Genomic DNA, 21,356 nt, shown 5'->3' on the forward strand with positions numbered 1-21,356 from the left:
GGGCATCCTCCATCTGATTGCGCTCAGATTTGATATGTGGATACCGACGGTATCAGGGCGTGTGTAAGTCTTGAAAAAAACTGCAAAAATCGATTTCAGGTGAGAATGAGATCGATAAAGCCGTGGGAACGTGGATTTGCACACGCAAGTACATCAGTTGTTGCGATTGATACTATGCGTACACGAGAAAAATGCAGGGTGTCTCCGATTTAGGTTAACTCAGTGTTTCTCAAAGGGGAGGCCTATGGGACGGTTGGACAAGTTGTTTTGAGAAAATTTGGTTTAAATGTTTGACAACTCAGCACCGTCCATTGGATGGGGGTGTTTTGCTCGTATATATATATATATATTTGTGTATGTATATATATATATATATACACACACACACACATACATATCAATAATATGATTTAAGAACTAACATTGAATTCAGGTTAACAAACTTTATATATTCACGCTTTTACACTTCATTGCATATAGATGATACCATGACTTTCAAATGTCAAAAAAAAACACCAGGTAAAAATCATATATAAAAAATATAAAATACACAGGACCTGCTCAGAACACATATTCTGGGCATGTTCTGTGTATTTTGTATTGTTTTTATATATATGATTTTTACCTGGTGTTAGTATTTTTTTTTTTTTTTGACATTTGAAAGTCATGGTATCATTTATATGTAATGAAGTGTAGAAGCGTGGATATATAAAGTTCATTAACCTGAATTCAATATTTGTTTTAATATTATTGGTATGTTTCTGGCTCAATATCATCTGAGCACTTCTCTCCTGCAGTCCTATATATATATTCATCTTATTCAATCAAAAGAAACGTACTTTATAATTTACTTCTTGTTATATATATGCATATATATAAGGAATGGCCATAATAGGACATTCGACTCACTAGAAAGAGCAACCAAACTCCAAACCACTAATAGTTGTAATTCTGAAATGGAAAGAGAAATAAAAACGTTTACCCTTTCCTTTCTGGATTATGCATAGTTTCGGCAATCTTTAGTAAATAAATTAATTAAATTAAATTTATTTACAACTGGCATGCTTCTTCAGCAAAAAAGCCAAGGACTAACATATATATATATATGCATATGTATGCATATATATATATATATGCATATATACATACACACACACACACACATATATATACATACACACACATGTATGTATATATCATCATCATCATCATATATATATATATATATATATACACACACACATATATATTTATATACAAATATATATATATATTTATATACAAATATATATATGCATATGTATTATCTTATCTTCCCAAGATGTAGTAGGTCTGTGCAGATATCTCATATACATAAATTTTTTACTCTCTAACCATTATCATACATTTTGTTTCTGATAAGCCAGATAGGCTTAACCAAGCTCTGTTGGTTCTTAGAACATTAAATTCTTTAATTTTCTTTGTACAAATTCTGATGGCTGTTGGATATGTTGTTTATCCAACAAGGGTCTATAAAATATTTTATAGTCATGTTCTTCTCTCCAAATTTCTTCCTGTGTTTTAAACCAAAAATGTTGTGGCATATGAAATGTGTCAATAAAATGTCTTATGATGTTTTAGTTGTGTCACTCTTCTGAATTCAGATACCACTCGGGTTATCTTTGTAGTTAAACTGTTTGTTGAGTTGATACATGTACCAGTTATGTATAGGGGGTTGATATCATACTCTCTCCCAGGAATTTTGTTGTCTTGTTTCTTTGTTAGAAATCGTCATTATTGAATTTAACCTTTCATCCTACCTGGGTCGATAAAAATAACATAGAAGTTACGTACTGGTCATCAGTTTAATTGACTAACGTCTCACTTCAGAAACTGCGGTCCTTGTACCTAAATTAAAAATTATCATAATTTGCAGAAGGTGGCAACCTGGCAGAATTGGTGGCATGCCAGACACATGCTTGGCGGTATTTCATCTGTCCTTATGTTTTGAGTTTAATTTCCACCAAAGTTGACTTTGCCTTTCATCCTTTCAGGGTTGATAAATTAAGCACCAGTCAAACACTTTGTTTGTTCCTTCTTGAGCCATGCCTGGCTCATAAGGGCCAATTTCCCTGTTTCCTTGGCGTATGGGTTCCCATCTTGACGGGATGCCGGTCCGTCACAGGTGAGCTGCAAGATGCAGGAGGAAAGGAGGAAAGAGGGGGAGAAAGTTGTGGTGAAAGAATTAGCAGAAATTCGCCATTACCTTCTGCCGGAGCCACATGGAGCTTAGGTGTTTCGCTCATAAGCACACACATCGCCTGGTCTGACATGCGAACCCACGATCCCTCAACCGCGAGTCCGTTGCTCTAACCACTAGGCCATGTGCCTCCACAGTTAAACACTGGGGTCAGTGTAATGAATTTGTTCCCCACCACATATGTTTCAAAGCAAGCAGAACCTCAGAAGTGGTAAATATCCAAGTGTGGTGTATACTACAGCTTACTTGTCAAGCCAAGGGTATCTTGATTAAATGAAGCATACTCTATTGCAAGGAGGTACATGTTAAAACACGGAAAATTCGATCAGAATGTGGATCACATTCTGATCGAATCTTCTGTGTGTTAACATGTACTTCCTTATTTTTTTAAGCCTTTTACCTATTCTATCAGTCTCTTTGCCAAACTGCTAAGTTATGGGAATGTAAATACACCAATTCAATCAGATTATGGATCACATTCTGACTGAATTTCCTGTGTGTTAACATGTACCTCCTTGCAATAGAGTAAGCTTCATTTAATCAAGATACCCATGGCCTGATGAGTAGCTTGTGGTATACACCCCACTGGGATATTTAGCACTACCAAGGTTCTACTGGCTTTGAGACATATGTAGCCCAGATCTTACCTACTCCATTCCTTAACTCTTGTATTCTTATTTGCATACCTGGCAACGGGTTGCCAATCGTGAAATATTAAAAAAAAAAAAAATTCCAGCTTATTGTACTTCAATATGAACAAATCCACAACCTTCTGCTTCAATAAGCCATTATTGTTCTTGAAAGTTGTTTTTTATATTTACTATGGATTGCTTGAAGCTAACTTTCCTCCTACACCTCGATCCTTGGATCTTACATACATATATATATATATGACAGGCTTCTTGGCGTTTCCATCTACCAAATTCACTCAGAAGGCCCAAGGCTATAGTAGAAGACATTTGCCCAAGGTGCCATACAGTGAGACTGAACCTGGAACCATGTGGTTGAGAAGTAAACATCTTACTACACAGCTGCACTTGCGACCAATTGCATGCACATTCACACACATATTTGTTGCGTATTTGAGGATCTGATGTGTCTGTCCATGTCAATCTGATGCTGTTAATAGGTCATCTACACTCATTTCTCTTTTTCTTAGTGATTACAATTTTTTTTTGTTTTGTTTACATTCATATAAACTGTAATTGTGTTTGTGTCTATAGACACCTTCCCTGTGTGTATGTATATATGGGCATAAGAAAACACAAATAGTAAATATATTCATTTATAGGGACTCACACACTGATACAAAATGTATCCCTCCTTTTTTTATTATGGTAGGGTGTGTTTTGAGGGAGATTTGACTGCTATTTCTAGCCAATCAAGATGTGACTGATTCAGAAAAGTAGTCCTGCTTGCCAAACAATCTTAGAGATATTTAAGGCAGTCAGCCCTATGTAAAAGCTTGCTAAGGTATGCTGTGTTAAATTGTTTCACATTGACATTTGGTGTAGTGTTGTCTTCATACAAAGAATAGACTAGTATTTTTGATGTTTTGTTGTGCTTTGTTACGTTGAGAGGGGTCTTAATTTTCATCCCTTTGTTTACCGGAATAACTGGTCAAAATCCTTTCTTTGTGGTGATTTGTCTTTGTGGGGTTACCACTCGGGTATTCTCTTGGCTATTTCATTGTTGGCCAGAGCTAGACCATCATTATCTTTTATCTTTTACTTGTTTCAGTCACATTGAATTTTTAGTCAAATGATTTGACCTCGGTACTTTTACTTTTTAAGCCTTGTACTTATTCTATCAATCTCCTTTGCTGAACCACTAAATTACAGGGGCATAAACACACTAGCACCAGTTAGCAACTGGTGGTGACACACATACACATACACACGATAGGCTTCTTTCAGTTTCTCTCTACCAATTCCACTCACAAGGCTTTGGTCAGCCTGAGGCTATAGTAAAAGACACTTGCCCAAGATGCCATGCTGTGGGACCGGATCTAGAACCATGTGGTTGGGAAGCAAGTTTCTTACTACACATCCATAAGTTACGGGGACATAAACAAACCAGCATTGGTTGACAAGTGATGTTGGGGGACAAACACAGGCACACACATATATATATACATATATATGACGGACATCTTTCAGTTTCCATCTACCAAATCCACCCACAAGGCTTTGGTTGGCCTGTGGCTATAGTAGAAGACACTTGCCCAAGGTGCCAATCAGTGGGACTGAACCCGGAACCATGTGGTTGGTAAGCAAGCTAATTAGCACACAGCTGCTCCTATGCCTACAATACACAAAATATTTTAATTTCTTTTAATACAATTCTTAATAATTTTTTAGCCATTGTCCATATTTGTTATACCTTCAGAACTACAAGTAATGCAAACCATTTGCTTTGAATTAAATTTTGATGAACATATGCAAAAACTTACGCACATATATACACTGGGGCCTTGATTTGGAAAACCTTGGGTTCTTGAAGAGTGTGGAACCACCTTTTAGCCACTATTGTTCCTTACTCTAACCCAGAGTAGTAGCACCTGCCAGGGTCCTAGCAATATGTTAATTAGCTTGTTATGGAAGAAACCCCGAGCACAAACCCTCAGTGCTTTATGAATGTCTTGGGAAAGGAAAGTCTGAGGGAGTCAACCTTGGCAGCAGATTAAGGAGTGGAGTGTTGGCAGTCTGGTACCCTCTTTAATACCCTTCTGGCAACTCCAGAGTAGTAGTAGTAGTTCCACAGCCTTGTAAAACAATTCATTTAGGAAGGGGCCACACCAATGTAAAACCTAAAGCTTGCTGGTCATTGCAACTGTCTTAGCTCGCAGAGCCACTCTGGTTGAAAGGGTGGAATCGGATTGCATGGACTGACCTAAGTGCTGCAAGAGAAACCTTGCAGTGTCAGGGATTGGAATACATATCTACTTGGGGATGTGTCACTCTTCTTTATGTTCTGGCACAAAGAAACTGCCATCATCATATATAGCTTACATTTTATCAATGGCATTTTCCAGTGATACACTTTAGATAGTGTAGATTTGGGCTATCTTTTATCTTCTTTCAGTCATTTGACTGTGGCCATGCTGGGGCACTGCCCTGAAGAATTTTTTTAGTTAACATATCGATGACAGTACTTATTCTATCTTCCTCTTGCTGTACCGCTAAGTTATGGGGACGTAAACACACCAACACCCATTGTCAAGCGGTGGTGCTAGAGACAAACACACATATATATATGATCGGCTTCTTTCAGTTTCGACTACCAAATCAACTCACAAAACTTTGGTCAGCCCGTGGCTATAGTAGGAGACATTTGTCCAAGGTGTCACACAGCGGGACTGAACTCGGAACATGTGGTTGGGAAGCAAGCTTCTTACCACACAGTCACGCCTTCGCCTATATATTCGAATTTGTAAAAACAAATACCAGAGGAGTGGAGAAGAGTTTCGGATAATTCACGCACTTTCTCAAAACTGGATATTTTATCATAAAATCTAATATAAATACGTTTCAGATTCTGTATGATGTGGAGGAAAAAAAATTGACGATAGGGTCGGATAATTCACTCAATGACTTTGTCTCCACTTTCGTTTCCCCATTTTATACGATATATATATAATGAAATTAATGTATACAGTGCTCAGGTGATGAGGTGTGTGAATTATCGCGCCTCCCCACCCAACTTTTCTTTTCCCATCAATTTCCAATATAATCGTAGTCAACATCTGAAACTTGGGTGTTGAAAATTCTATTTAAAAATGTCCATTTTTCAGAAAGTTATGAGAAACAAAATCTTGGAGTAGTGTGGGATATTGCATACATCTATCTGTAGTTATGCTCGCTTACAATACAGCGTGAATCAGAAGTACTGAAATAGACTTAGATGTTAGAAAGCCTTAGCTGTGATAAAGAACTATATAAGAATGTAAGCGTATTTCTTCTATGCCTTTGATGTACGGAAAAAAGGAGTGCGGAGACTCCTGATATTCCCGTTCTTCAGAGAAGACATTTCTTCTTTAATCAGAAGGGAAGAAATTTAAAAGAAAGGAATACTTCATTTTATCGATCTTAAAAGGACGAAAGGCAAATATGACCTCGGCGACATTTGAATTTAGAAAGAGCTGCCCAGCGCCCTCACAGCCCTTTATATGGGGCGTAACTTCGGTATAAGTACTGGATACATTTCAAGAAAGTGTTTTTTTATTTTTTATATATGATGGGGTTAGGGTTAGGAGTGGGAGAAAAGGGTTACTGTTATCTTCAGAAATGTAAACAAAGCCACTTCCGGTACTTATACCGAAGGATCGCCTTATATAGATAGATATAATGGATGGGAAATATACGAGTGGAGTAAGCTAATACAAATTAAAGAGGAATAACTAAACAGAAAAAAGGACTTTTTCCTTGCTTTTCTCCACACGCACATGGATAGCCATAATTCGACGTCATTTGTATTCTTCACTTCCTGTCCTGTAAGGTTATCTCCCTTGCCTTCTCTATACTTCCTCTCTTCACTTCTTTCTCGGTGTCTTCCTCTCTTCATCCCCCCTCTCTCTCTCTCTTTACTATACTATCCACCTCTAGTTTCCTCTCCCTCCGTTCTGCCTCTGTGCACGCGCTCTCCCTATATTCTCTCACGCTCTATTAAAAATTTGTCTGTCTCTCTCTCCCTCTCTCATTCTGCTTTTGTCGTTGTTTTATCAGGCCACAGTTATATCTGTTATGTCCACACTAAAAAAATGAAAAGTTTATGGAGGAATATATGCGATGATTACACTAGAATTCGGCCGACTGTATAATTTTGTTATATTTGCTGAAGGAAAACAAACCCAAATAGTTTGAAACCTGTTTAGGTTCAGTCGTCGTCGTCGTCGTCTTCTTCTTCTTCTTTTCTTCTTCTTTTCTTCTTCTTCTTCTCTTCTTCTTCTTCTTCTTCTTCTTCTTCTTCTTCTTCTTTCCTTCCTTCCTTCCTTCATCTCTTTCTTTCTTTTCTTTCTTTTCTTTTCTTCTCTTTTCTTTCTTTTCCTTTCTCTTCTTTCTTTTCCTTTTCTTTTCTTTTCTTTCCTTCCTTTCTTTCCTTCATTCCTTCATTCTTTCTTTCTCCTCCTCTGGGTTCAGTCCCACTGTGCGGCACCTTGGGCAAGTGCCTTCTACTATGACTTCAGGCTGACCAAAGTCTTGTGAGGGGATTTGGTAGATGGAAACTGAAAGAAGCATGAAATACATTTATAATGCTGCGTGTGTGTGTGTGTCTTCTACTGTCATACCATAGCAGTTCAGCAAAAGCAGACCAATAGAATAAGTACCAGGCTTCAGAAAAACATAAGTTCTGGAGTCGATTCGTTTGACTAAAAATTCTTCATTAGACTGCATGGCTAATGACTAATGGCTGAAAGAAGTAAAAGATAAAGTGCAAAAATACATTTCAGATGGTGCAGATTACAACTCTGTCAGAATTTAATGGGTGGGGTTGGGGACTTCTGAGGCTATGGTGATGAGCTTTGGAAAATTCACATGTGTCAGCTTTGTTTCTTCATAGCTTTCAGGAATGGCTGGGTGGTAAGTAGCTTGCTTACGAACCGCATGGTTCCGGGTTCAGTCCCACTGCGTGGCACCTTGGGCAAGTGTCTTCTACTATAGCCTTGGGCCGACCAAAACCATGTGAGTGGATTTGGTAGACGGAAACTGAAAGAAGCCCGTCGTATATATGTATATGTGTGTGTGTGTGTGTTTGTGCGTGTGTGTGTCCCAACATCACTTGACATCGATGCTGGTGTGTTTACGTCCCCTTAACTTAGCAGTTCAGCATAAGAGACTGATAGAATAAGTACTAAGCTTACAAAGAATAAGTCCTGGGGTCGATTTGCTCGACTAAAGGCGGTGCTCCAGCATGGCCGCACTCAAAATGACTGAAAAGAATAAAAGAGAAAAGAATAATTGTAACCTAGATATCAAAAACAAAATTTCATCGGAAAATATACAAGAAAGTTCTGAGGAAACAGTTAGGTGAAGTTGTCAGCTAAACACTGGTTATGCTCTCGTATATACTTACATACAAACACATGTACAGAGAGAGAAAGAGGGAGAGGGGGTGATTCAGTCTATCCAAGATTATTAATACTAACTACTTGAATAAATACAAAAAAGAAAACTAGTTGGAATTGAATTCATAACTGTAAAGCTGGTGGCATGTAAAAAGCACCCACTACACTCTCGGAGTGGTTGGCATTAGGAAGGGCATCCAGCTGTAGAAACTCTGCCAGATCAAGATTGGAGCCTGGTGCAGCCATCTGGTTCGTTAGTCCTCAGTCAAATCGTACAACCCATGTTAGCATGGAAAGCGAGAGCTAAACGATGATGAGGCGAGCAGGCAGAATCGTTAGCACACCGGGCGAAATGCTTATCGGTATTTCGTCTGCCGCTACGTTCTGAGTTCAAATTCTGCCGAGGTCGACTTTGCTTTTCATCCTTTCGGGATCGATTAAATAAGTACCAGTTACGTACTGGGGTCGATATAATTGACTTAATCTGTTTGTCTGTCATTGTTTGTCCTCTCTGTGTTTAGCCCCTTGTGGGTAGTAAAGAAAGAGATGATGATGATGGTGATGAAAGGTACCAAACTTGACGGTTTTACTGCCATGATCATCTCTGTAACATCTTTGCTTATAATGAGATGTTAGAAATATTTTTCAAGACCTGCTCATCACAACAGAATTAAAATCCTAATGTAAAAAGCATTGCTGTTGGGTGCTGGTGCCATGTAAAAAGTACTCAGTACAATCTGTAAAGTGGTCAGTGCAGCCCCTGGCCTTGCCAATTTCTGTCAAGTGGTCCAAACCATGCCAGCGTAGAAAATGGACTTCAAATATTGATGACTAGCACTATGACCCCGCAACGCCGGGTCATAGTGCTAGTGCATGCATATACAGCTGCGTGCGTGCACACATACACGTGAGTACTGTCCAAATCTCCGACCAATCACATACAGCTAGCTGGCATTCAATTGGTGTATCAAGTTTCGGGCATTTTGATTGGGTTTTGGATAGAAAATTCACAAAAAAGTCACTTCTATTGATTTTTTAATGGCTTTGGTGGGGTTACTGGGGAAATGTAAAGATGTGCACGACCACCCTTGGACGGTTTTGAATGACCATAGAAAGTGTGAGCCCTCTAACTGAAAAATTGTGGATTTGTATAAAGGACACGCACGCAGACAATTTGCCGTTTATATATATAGAGATGATCTCTCTCTCTCTCTCTCTCTCTCTCTCTCTCTCTCTCTCTCTCTCTCTCTCTCTCTCTCTCTCTCTCTCTCTCTCTCTCACTCTCTCTCTCTCTCTCTCACTCTCTCTCTCTCTCTCTCTCACACACACACACACACACACACACACACACATGGCCTCTCTCATGAGCTGTGATGATTTTGCCTCTCCTATCGGCATTACCAAGGTAAGTGGAGCAGACAAGTTATTGGAGCTACACAATTCAACAGATTGTTATTATTCAAACTGCTAGAAATAACAACCAAATTTCTCAGAGAATCATTACATGGAAGTATACATTGGATAATCTAATCAGGTGGTGGGGGATGATATGATGGTTATGACTGGAATACCTTTCTGTATATGTTTGCTTTTTTTAGGGCCAACCTAGGGCTAAATAACAACACCTGTGTTCAATACATGGTCCCTGTTCACTGTAACCTGATTATATCACCACCTCATAGAATGATGACCAGTATTCAGTTATTTCTTTACCTTTTATTTCAAATATTGCAAGATCTTTTCTTCTGCCTTTTGACCAGCATTCTCTCCCCTACACATATGTTGGTATCTTGCCAAAATTCTCTCTCTCTCTCTCTCACCAGTTCTTTATTACTCTTACTTTCTGTTCATGCTTGTCTAACCCTGTTGCACATCCCATTTTCTTGGATCATCTCTTATTCTCGCTGTCATTCTATGCCCCATAGGAACAAATGAGACAACGGACATGGTAAGTCATTAGTATATGGTGTTTATTTAACAGTAATATGAATTGTGTAGTCGCAGGAGTGGCTGTGAGGTAAGTAGCTTGCTTACCAACCACATGGTCTTGGGTTCAGTCCTACTGCATGGCCTCTTGGGCAAGTGTCTTCTACTATAGCCTTGTGAGTGGATTTGGTAGATGAAAACTGAAAGAAGCCTGTTGTATATATGTATATATATATATGAATGTATGTATGTTTGTATGTCTGTATTTGTTCTCCCAACATCGCTTGACAACCGATGGTAGTGTATTTACGCCCCCATAACTTTGTGGATCGGCATAAGAGATCGATAGAATAAGTACTAGGCTAACAAAGAATAAGTCCTGGGGTTGATTTGTTCGACTAAAGGCGGTGCTCCAGCATGGCCACAGTCAAGTGAGTGAAACAAATAAAAGAGTGAAAGATATATATATATAAGGTCACCCCATAAATAATGTGGTTTTTTTCAATTAAACTAAAAGTAGCAGGGGGACCGGATAAACAACCTGCATCAATTTGCTATAAAAGCAGGTAGTAATTTTACCTTGTCCTTATTTTTAGTGCAAGTTTTGAAGAGTACAGTTCAATTTTAACAGTTATTTTTCTCAAAGCTATAATCAAAGTGACAAAGGAGCATATTCAAAATATTTTGCTTTATGAGTTCAATAAAAGCAACAATGCAACAGAAAGTGCGAGGAATATTAATGCAGTATATGGGGAATGGACAATAAGCATAAGCCAGTGTCAACAGTGGTTCCAGAAATTCTGAGCTAGAAACTACAGCGCAGAAGACAAGCCTCATTCTGGAAGATCTGTAGAGCTCAATGAGGGTGTCCTGCAAACCCTGGTAGAAGAAAAATCCCATCGTAACTGTTGAGGAACTAGCAGAGAAACGTGGATTTGGTCATTCAACCATTCATCAACACCTGCAAGCCATTGGAAATGTCAGCAAACTGGGTCAGTGGGTTCCTTGCAAACTTTCCGAGTCTAATTGCGCGCAGGGAGTGAATGTGTGCTCTTTGCTGCCACATCTCACGAATTAACCTTTTTTTGGACCAAATGGTGACTGGTGGCAAGAAATGGGTTCTCTATAAAAATGTTAAGTGCTGAAGACAGTAGGTAGGGAAAGGAGAAACACTGGCACGCCAGGCTAAAGAAGGTCTTCACTCATGTAAGGTGTTATCTGTTTGGTGAGATACGAAAGGTTTAGTTCACTTTGAACTTTGAACTTTTAAACCCAAACCCAAATGATAACAAAGGAGATCTACTGCAAGCAGCTTGAGCGGCTTAAGTCAGTGCTAGAAGAAAAATGACCATCTTTGGTTTCCATCAGGATAATGCTTGATCACATACAGCGAAGATGACCTTCCAAAGGCTGGAGCAGTTTGAATGCAAAACGATGCTCCACCAACCGTATTCGCTGGACATTGCTTCATCTGATTATCATTAATTCCACAGTCTTCAAAATAATTTGGATAGAAAAAGTATGAATTCTGTAGACAAGGTCAGAAGAGTACTGGAGGTGTATTTTTTGCCATGGATAAATGAATTTTGGAAGAGGGGCCTTGCAAGTCTCCCAGATAGATGGAAGAGTATTGCAGAAAATGAAGGAGTGTATATTTCAGATTAAAAAAGAACTTTATCTTAATTTTGAAAAATAAAAGAAGTATAAATAAACTGCATTATCTATGGGATGACTCTATATATATATAGATAGATATAAAAACACACACACACAATTTGAAATCTACACTCCTGACAATATTCATTATCCAGAGAAGTGAACCCAGATTTACCTGTTCAGAGTAATTTCAGTGGGATTGCTAATACTAAGTGATCATTGATGCTTATTACTACTTGATGTGATTAGCCATAACCTGGAACATACCTGAGAGCTATCCGGATACCTGCCTAGATAATTTATTCCCATACACTCATCTTGTATATATATATTTGGATATACAAACAAGAGGAACAATCTTCAGTTTATTTAGAGTTTATTCAAAACTGAAGCATTACTATGTTGTTCTTCTAAATTTCTCAAAGCATTCGTAATGGGACACTTGTGATGATGAAGTGAAGCCTGAACTGGAACAATGAATGCTAATAATACAGATGGTACTGGACAGCAAAAGTTATTTAAACTAGCCATGTCTGGCCTAAATAGTCTACCCGTTTTATGTTCAAACTGGTTAGATGTTGCCTCTCATGCAAACCCTATAATATCATTGTAAAAATTTACAATTAACTTGCCAAAATCTCATAGTTATAAGAAAATGCATGATTAATTCATGACAACATCATCATCATCATCATCGTTTAACGTCCGTTCTCCTTGCTAGCATTGGTTGGACGGTTCGACCGGGGATCTGGGAAGCCAGAAGGCTGCACCAGGCTCCAGTCTGATCTGGCAGTGTTTCTACAGCTGGATGCCCTTCCTAATGCCAGCCACTCCGTGAGTGTAGTGGGTGCTTTTTGCATACCAGGGAAGGCTGGCAATGGCCACGATCGGATTGGTGCTTTTTACGTGTCACCGGCACAGAAGCCAGTCAAAACGGTGCTGGCATCGGCCACGTTCGGATGGCGCTTTTTACGTGTCACCGGCACGGAAGCCAGTCTAGGCGGCACTGGCAACATGAATAAATAATCATTACATTTGAATCTGAATTCTAAAGAGTTAATGGATTGAAGAAGAAACAGATGTTATTACCAGGAACATTGCCCCAACCATAGCAAAATTGGAAACTCATTTTCCCATGATGTGACACATGTACCATTGCAGGAGAAATCAATAACTCACCCACGTTATGGCATATTCTGCTTTTAGTTTTTGTTTCAAATCTTATGGTTCTCAGTCTGAAAATGCTAGGGACATTTGGTTGCTTCATTGACACAGGTCAGTCTGTTGGATAACATCCTCCTTTTGTTTGTTCATGCTTCATTGAGCAGATCAGTTTACATCTCCTTTAATTCATCATCAACCCCAATAATGTTACTGGTATTTTATTTTATTGATCTAGAAAGGTGGGATTTGAACTCAAAATAAATACTGCAAAACAACAACACAGATAATAAGGGTTTCAAGTATTGGCACAAGGCTGAAATTTGTGGGAGGAGGACTAGTCGATAACATTGACCCCAGTGCTCAACTGATACTTATTTCCTCGACCCTGAAAGGATGAAAGGCAAACTTGATCTTAGTGGAATTTGAACTCAGTATGTAAAGACGGACCAAAAGCCACTAAGCATTTTGCCTGGTATGCTAATGATTCTGCCAGCTTACTGCCTTATTATAATAATACATTCTACTATAGGCACAAGGCCTGAGATAGGAGGGGACTAGTTGATTACATCGAATAAGCACGTAATTGGTACTTATTTCTTCAACCCTAAAAGGATGAAAGGCAAAGTTGAACTTGGAGCATAGTGACAGACAAAACGCCATGCTAATGATTCTGCCAGCTTGCCACCTTATGAGAATAATAATAATAATAATCCTAAAGGCATAAGGCCTGAAATTTTGTGGGAGGGGACTGGTTGATTATATTGTTCCCAGAATTTTACTGATACTTAATTTATCGACTCCGAAAGGATGAAAGGCAAAGTTGATCTTGGTGGAATTTGAACTCAGAACGTTGTGACAGACAAAATAGTGCTAAGCATTTCATCTGGCATAATAATAATAATCCTAAAGTCATAAGGCCTAGAATTTTGTGGGACGTACTAGTCAATTACATTGATCCCAGAATTTCACTGGTACTTAATTTATCATTTCTGAAAGGATGAAAGGCAAGGTCGACCGTGGCCGAATTTGAACTCAGAACGTAATGACAGATGAAATACCATTAAGCATTTTGTGTGGCATGTTAATGATCCTGCCAGCTTGCCACCTTATGATAATAATAGTAATAATAATAATAATAATAATAATAGTAATAATAATCCTTTCTACTAAATGCACAAGGCCTGAAATTTTTGGAGAAGGGACATGACTAGTCGATTACATTGATCCCAGAATTTCACTGGTACTTAGTTTATTGACCCCGAAAGGATGAAAGGCAAAGTCGACCTTGGCAGAATTTGAACTCGGAATGTAGTGACAGATGAAATACTGCTAAGCATTTTGCCTGATGTGCTATTCATTCTGCCAGCTCTTGGCTTTAATAATAATAGTAATAATAATAATAATAATCTTTTCTACTCTAGGCACAAGGCCTGAAATTTTTTGAGAGGGGACTAGTCAATTAGATCGACCTCAATATTCAACTGGTACTCAATTTATTGACCCTGAAAGGATGAAAGGCAAATCTGAACTCAGAATGTAAAGATGGATGAAATCTTACCTGATGTTCCATTGATTCTGCCATGTTATCGTCTTAATAATAATAATGATAATAATAATGAGTTTCGAATTTTTCCATGAGGGCAGCAGTTTTGAGGGAGGGGATGAATCGATTACATTGACTCTAGTATTCAACTGGTACCTATTTTATCGACTCTGAAAAGATGAAAGGTAAAGTCGACCTTGGTGGAATTTGAACTCAGAATGTAGCGATGGGTGGAATACTGCTAAACATTTCATCCAGTGCGCTAATGATTCTGCCAGCTCACCACCTTAATAATAATGATAATAATAATAATAATAATCCTTTCTGCTATAGGCACAAGGCCTCTAGGTTCAGGGAGGAGGTTAGTTGATTACATCAGCCTCAGTGCTTAACCGGTGCTTACTTTATCGACCCCGAAAGGATGAAAGGCAAAGTTGACTTCAGCAGAATTTGAACTTGGAACATTTAAATGGACAAAAAGCTGTTAGGCATTTTCCCCAGCATGGTAATGATTCTCCCTGCTTGCTGCCTTAAATAATAATAACTGCATCTAATTTAGGTACGAGGTTGGCAATTTTGAGGGGGGAAGGTTAGTTGATACTAATGACCTCAGTACTTGACTGGTATTTTATTTTATTGACCCTGAAAGGATGAAAGGCAAAGTTGAACCCAGAAGGATTTGAACTCAGAACAAACGGAATTGAATCGAAATACTGGGCTTTATGATTTATCCAATCCGCTGCAGTATTTATGTCCATTTTTTTGGAAATTTACCTAAAATTTATAAGATTTCAATCATCATCATCATCGTTTAACGTCTGTTTTCCGTGCTAGCATGGGTTGGATGGTTCGACCGGGGTCTGAGAAGCCAGGAGGCTGAACCAGGCTCCAGTCTGATCTGGCAGTGTTTCTACAGCTGGATGCCCTTCCTAACACCAACCACTCCGTAAGTGTAGTGGGTGCTTTTTATGTACCACCGGCACAGGTGCCAGGGGAGGCTGGCAGTGGCCACAATCGTTAACATAGATGTATTAAAATACAGTGATAGAGGCTTTGACAATGATAAGAAAATGTTAAGAGTGGCTTTGTGTTTAAACAGTTTACATAAAAGTGTTTAACCCTTTAGCATTTAAACCAGCCATATCTGGCCAAAAGTATTCTGCCTGTTTTATGTTCAAACTGGCCAGATCTGGTCTCTCACACCAACCCTACAATATCGTTTTAAAAATTAACAGCTACCTCATTAAAATCTCATAGCTACAAGATAATGCAGGATTAGCTCAAATCAATGTAGATGAAAAAGCATTAATTTTGGCAGAATAATGCAAACACTAAAGGGTTAAAATAGGTAGTAAAATAAATTCATAATTACTTATATGTTCATCATAATCATGACTGTATATAAGCTGATATACAGAAATAATTTGTAGATAGTATTTCAAAACAGAAAGCGTGTATTGCTTAGTCAAATCTTCATAAGAAATCATATTTAAATATTTATACAGAATTTTAGGAGAATGACCGACCATTTTTCTTCATATCCAGTTTTGTACACACACACACACACACAATATTGAATACAAATCAAGACGGTGAGCTGGCAGAATTGTTAGCACACCAGGTATAAATGCTTAATGGCAATTTGTCTTTATGTTTTGAGTTCAGATTGCCTTTCATACCTTTGGGGTCAATAAAATAAGGACCAGTTGAGCACTGGGATAACTGTAATCAACTTAACTCTTCCCTCAAAATTACTGGCCTTGTGCCAAAATTTGAAACCAATATTAAGAACAAATCAAATTCATCAGTTGTGTTGGTAGGACCTGTTTTGACTGTTAATCTCAGTCAGTTTAAGAGTTTTGACTTGCTTGAAATAACAGCTAAATGTCTCAAATCATATCAATACGAACATATTGAGGAATATCATCTCATATAAATTTATATTTGAAACAACATAGGATAGTCATGGCTGGACTACTTGGTCGATCCTGACACTGGGAGTAAACAGTAACATGTACAAAATCTATATTTTGCTGAACATCCCTGACCTCACTGACCTATGATTATATCGTTGAGTATGAGAGGTCATCAGTTCTGTTGATGTTGAACATCAGGGGAGGTAAGTCATTCAGTGCCGGTTGCTATACCAGTTGCAACAAGCAATGGGGAAATAATATCTCACTACAACATCCATTGGCTCCTGTACAGGCCTTTATTCTACTTGTTTGACAATAGGTGCACTTTAACTTGGGAAGACGAGGAGGAGTTAAGCAGTAGGTTTGTTGCTGTTGAGTCCCAGGTGAGTTCTAAAATATGCAGGTGTACAATCAAAGCTGTTTGATCCACCTATGACTATCCCATTTTTTTTTTCACCAGACTTAGTGTATGCAAGGTCTACTTTTATTGAACCCTTTAGCATTCAGATTACTCTGTTAAATTTAATCATGCATTATCTTGTAGTTTTGAGATTTGAAGGATGTGTTTCTTTTATCTTTTACTTATTTCAGTAATTTTGACTGTGGCCATGCTGGGGCAACACCTTTGAAGGGTTTTTTTTAGTCAAAAACATTGCCCTCCACCAATTTATTTTATTGGTCTCTTTTGCTGGACTGCTAAGTTACAGGGATGTAAATACACCAACAACTGTTGTCAACACACACCACACACACACACGGCTTTGGTTGGCTAGTCACTTGCTCGAGGTGTCATGCTGTGGGGCTGAACCTGGAAGCATGTGTTTGGGAAGCAAGTGAGAGGCTGGGTCTGGCTAATTTGATCACAAAACAGGTCGAATATTTTGACCAGATATGGGTGGCTTAAATGTGAGAAGTTTACATGATCAGGGAACTCGTGCAAAATTCAAACCCATTATCTATATTTCTAGCTTTTCTACCCTTTCACCAGCTTGAACCCTTACCTACGAACAATGAGTTTTAAGTCATCTTCTTTATCGGCTTGGTGTGAAATCACCATAAGTTTTGTCAAATTTCACTCATTTTTTTTATTTTCCTTTCCAGTTTTTGCCCAACAGATGTGAAGTTCACCACATGTTCTGATGATGGCACTGTTCGGATCTGGGACTTCCAGAGATGTCACGAAGAAAAAATTCTGAGAGGTAAGTTTCTCTGTTGCAGAAATTTATATATGCTACATCTACAGTCCACTGTCCTGTCTACTGAACAGGAGAGCAGCACTGTAAAGGGAGCTTCTATATGGTTATCTCTATATATATAAATGGCAAAATGTCTGTGTGCGTGTCCTTTATACAAATCCATAATTTTTCAGTTAGAGGGCTCGCACTTTCTATGGTCATTCAAAACCATCCAAGGATGGTCGTGCACATCTTTACATTTCCCCAATCACCCCGCAAAGCCATTAAAAAATCAATAGAAGTGACTTTTTTGTGAATTTTCTATCCAAAACCCAATCAAAGTGCCTGAAACTTGATACGCCAATTGAATGCCAGCTAGCTGTATGTGATTGGTCGGAGATTTGGACAGTACTTGCGTGTATGTGTGTATGCACGCAGCTGTATATGCATGCACTAGCATTATGAAATTGCAGCCCAAATCCCTCAAATTACATCCTACTGACTTGCAAAAGGAATGTCGATACACAATTCTTAAGAAAAAGATGGGATGGTCATAGCTGGAAGGTCTTTGATCATAGGTCTGAATGGTGAGGGTTAAGAAGAGTTGACAGACTCATTGTATTTTCAGGCCTTTAACCTTTCAGCATTTGGATTACTCTATCAAATGCAGTGATTATTTATTCACATTGTTTTGAATTAATCTTGCATTATCTTGTAGCCTCCAGATTTCAATGATGTGATTGTATATTTTTAGAATGGCATTGAAGAGTGGGTATGGATCTAGCTGGTCTGAACATAAAACGGGTGGAATATTTGGGTTGACAGAAAGAATATTCTTGTTATATCTGAGTTTAGTGTGAAAACTATATTGTGTTAGTGGGTGTAAGGGGAAGATAGGTTGGGAAAGAATTTCCTTCTAAGGGATTTATACAGTTCTGGGAAGAAGGATTGGAGAGAAGTGTTTAGGAAGGAGTATGTTGCATAAGAAACTATTTGGCAGGGTTAGTCTGAAGGATGAGAGGGAGAAAGGTGATAGGGTAGGTATATATCAGAAAGATTTATTTATATGTCTATAAAGGTAAATGATCTTATTATATTTATTATCAAATTATATTTATTAACTTTGCTGGTGCCATGTAAAAAGCACCCAGTCCATTTGGTAAAGTGGTTGGCATTAGAAAAGATATCCAGCTATAAAAATGATGCTAAAACAGACAGTAAAGCCTGGTGTAGTCCTTTGATTTACTATCTCCTATCAAGTCATCTCACTAATGTCAGCATGGAAAACAGGCATTGGCACATAAAAAGCACCATCCGAACGTGGCCGATGCCAGCGCCGCCTTGACTGGCCTCTGTGCCGGTGGCACGTAAAAAGCACCAACTGATCGTGGCCGCTGCCAGCCTCCCCTGGCACCTGTGCCGGTGGCACGTAAAAAGCACCCACTACACTCATGGAGTTGTTGGCGTTAGGAAGGGCATCCAGCTGTAGAAACACTGCCAGATCAGACTGGAGCCTGGTGCAGGCTCCTGGCTTCTTGGACCCTGGTCGAACCGTCCATCCCGTGTTAGCATGGAAAACGGACGTTAAATGATGATGATGATGTTAATGAACAATAACTCATTTCAGCATTTAAACATTTTGTTATATGGTATTTTTCATCACTAGTTTTCTTTTCTTTTTTTTCTCTCCTTCTTCTTTTAAGGTCATGGAGCTGATGTCAAATGTGTTGACTGGCATCCACAGAAGGCACTCATTGCTTCAGGCAGTAAAGACAACCAACAACCCATTAAACTGTGGGACCCTAAGACATCGCAGTCTTTAGCTACAATGTAAGACCTGTGTTCCTATTCATGTGTGTGTGTATGTTTTCTCTTCTATTTTTAATTATTTGAACTCTTTCTCTAAGGAAGAAGCTGATTTCTAACAAATATACAAAGCTCCATCATTGGGATGTAGATAATAAAAACAAATTTGCATTTTAATCTTGAGAAAAGTCTTGCAGAGTTTTACTGTTCCACTTACAGTTTGTATTTGTAATATGCGAGTTAGTTGGTTGATTTGTTTTTCTGAAAACCTTAGCTTATCCAGATTGTCAGACTGTCACAAAACCAAGTGCTCCGATTATTATTATTGGTATAAATGTAAATTTATAATCTGGATGTAGAAGCTGGAGGCTTCCAAGCATTTGTCCATAGTTATCCTTTTTCTCTTTGATTTGTACCACTTTGCCAGTACCACTTGACTGGCCCTCTTGCCAGTGGCACGTAAAAGCACACTACACTCTTGGAATTGTTGGCGTTAGGAAGGGCATCCTGCTGTAGAAACTCTGCCAGATCAAGATTGGAGCCTGGTGCAGCCATCTGGTTCGCCAGTCCTCAGTCAAATCGTCCAACCCATGCTAGCATGGAAAGCGGATGTTAAACGATGATGATAGTGGTGGTGATGGTGGTGTGGCGGCGGCGGCAGTTTGTCAGCTCTATGTGAATCATTTATTCTATAATATTGATTTCTTGTTCATTTATGAGTAATCCCTACAATACTCCTTAACTCTGTGCTTTCCTTTATCTTTTGCTGCAGCCATGCTCACAAGAGTACCGTGATGGAATTGAAATGGAACAGAAATGGTAACTGGCTATTGACAGCGTCGAGGGACCATTTGTTGAAGTTGTTTGATATTCGTAACATGAAAGAAGAAATGCAAACATTCAGGGGCCACAAAAAGGAAGCAACTGGTAAGGGTCATCATTATATTTTCTAACAAGTTGTGGTGCACCTGAGCACTGTATACAATAATTTCATTATATTATATTATGGTCAGTATAGGGTGAGAGTGTGGGATATATGGATTTACAGATTTTTGGTAGAGGGTTTGAATGTAGTGTAAAAATTAGTGTTTAGGATTTGAGTATAAGATTAAGATGAGTATAGGATTGGCATACAGGTTATAGATTAATGCTTGAAAACAGGTGAGCATTGGTAACAGGAAGGGCATCCGGTCATGTTTATGTAAGGTTAGTGTGTAGATGTGTTTATATCTCTTTTACTCTTTTACTTGTTTCAGTCATTTGACTGCGGCCATGCTGGAGCACCGCCTTTAGTCGAGCAAATCGACCCCAGGACTTATTCTTTGTAAGCCCAGTACTTATTCTATTGGTCTCTTTTGCCGAACCGCTAAGTAACGGGGACATAAACACGCCCACATCGGTTGTCAAGCAATGCTAGGGGGACAAACACACACACATATATATATATATACATATATACGACGGGCTTCTTTCAGTTTCCGTCTACCAAATCCACTCACAAGGCATTGGTTGGCCCGAGGCTATAGTAGAAGACACTTGCCCAAGGTGCCACGCAGTGGGACTGAACCCTGAACCAAGCTACTTACCACACAGCCACTCCTATGTGTATGACAGAATGTAAATGTTAGTTTATTTTGTTGTTGTTGATGTGATAATTTTGGTTCTATTTATAATGTTTGGGTAGATTCCCTCAGTAGCTGCGACTCGGTGGTGGTTGTATAAGTTTGGGTTATATGGGTTGTGGAATGTAAACAATTTTAGGTTGCAAGTACTTTTGAGAAAGGTTTCTTGGGTGCTGACTAAACTGATAGCATTGAGTTACGTCCCTTGATAGGTTGTCTGATCAAATCTTGTTGAGCTTGACTTT

At 38.7% G+C, this 21,356-nt stretch overlaps 1 protein-coding gene across 3 annotated transcripts in view; it reads left to right on the plus strand.

Moving 5' to 3' along the window:
- The window catches only part of LOC115224726 (pre-mRNA 3' end processing protein WDR33), an 86,948-nt gene that overhangs the window by 52,505 nt on the left and 13,087 nt on the right, over positions 1–21,356 (plus strand). For all 3 annotated transcript variants that reach the window (XR_005003954.1, XM_036513709.1, XM_036513710.1), the window contains exons 7-9: positions 17,610–17,707; positions 19,387–19,513; positions 20,262–20,416. Coding sequence is in view for 2 of the 3 variants with exons in the window: in XM_036513709.1 (XP_036369602.1) it covers positions 17,610–17,707; positions 19,387–19,513; positions 20,262–20,416 (380 nt within the window). In the remaining variant the exon portion in view is untranslated. The remainder of the gene's footprint in view (positions 1–17,609; positions 17,708–19,386; positions 19,514–20,261; positions 20,417–21,356) is intronic.

This window comes from Octopus sinensis, linkage group LG26 (genome assembly GCF_006345805.1).
Source record: "Octopus sinensis linkage group LG26, ASM634580v1, whole genome shotgun sequence".
NCBI lineage: Eukaryota > Metazoa > Mollusca > Cephalopoda > Octopoda > Octopodidae > Octopus > Octopus sinensis.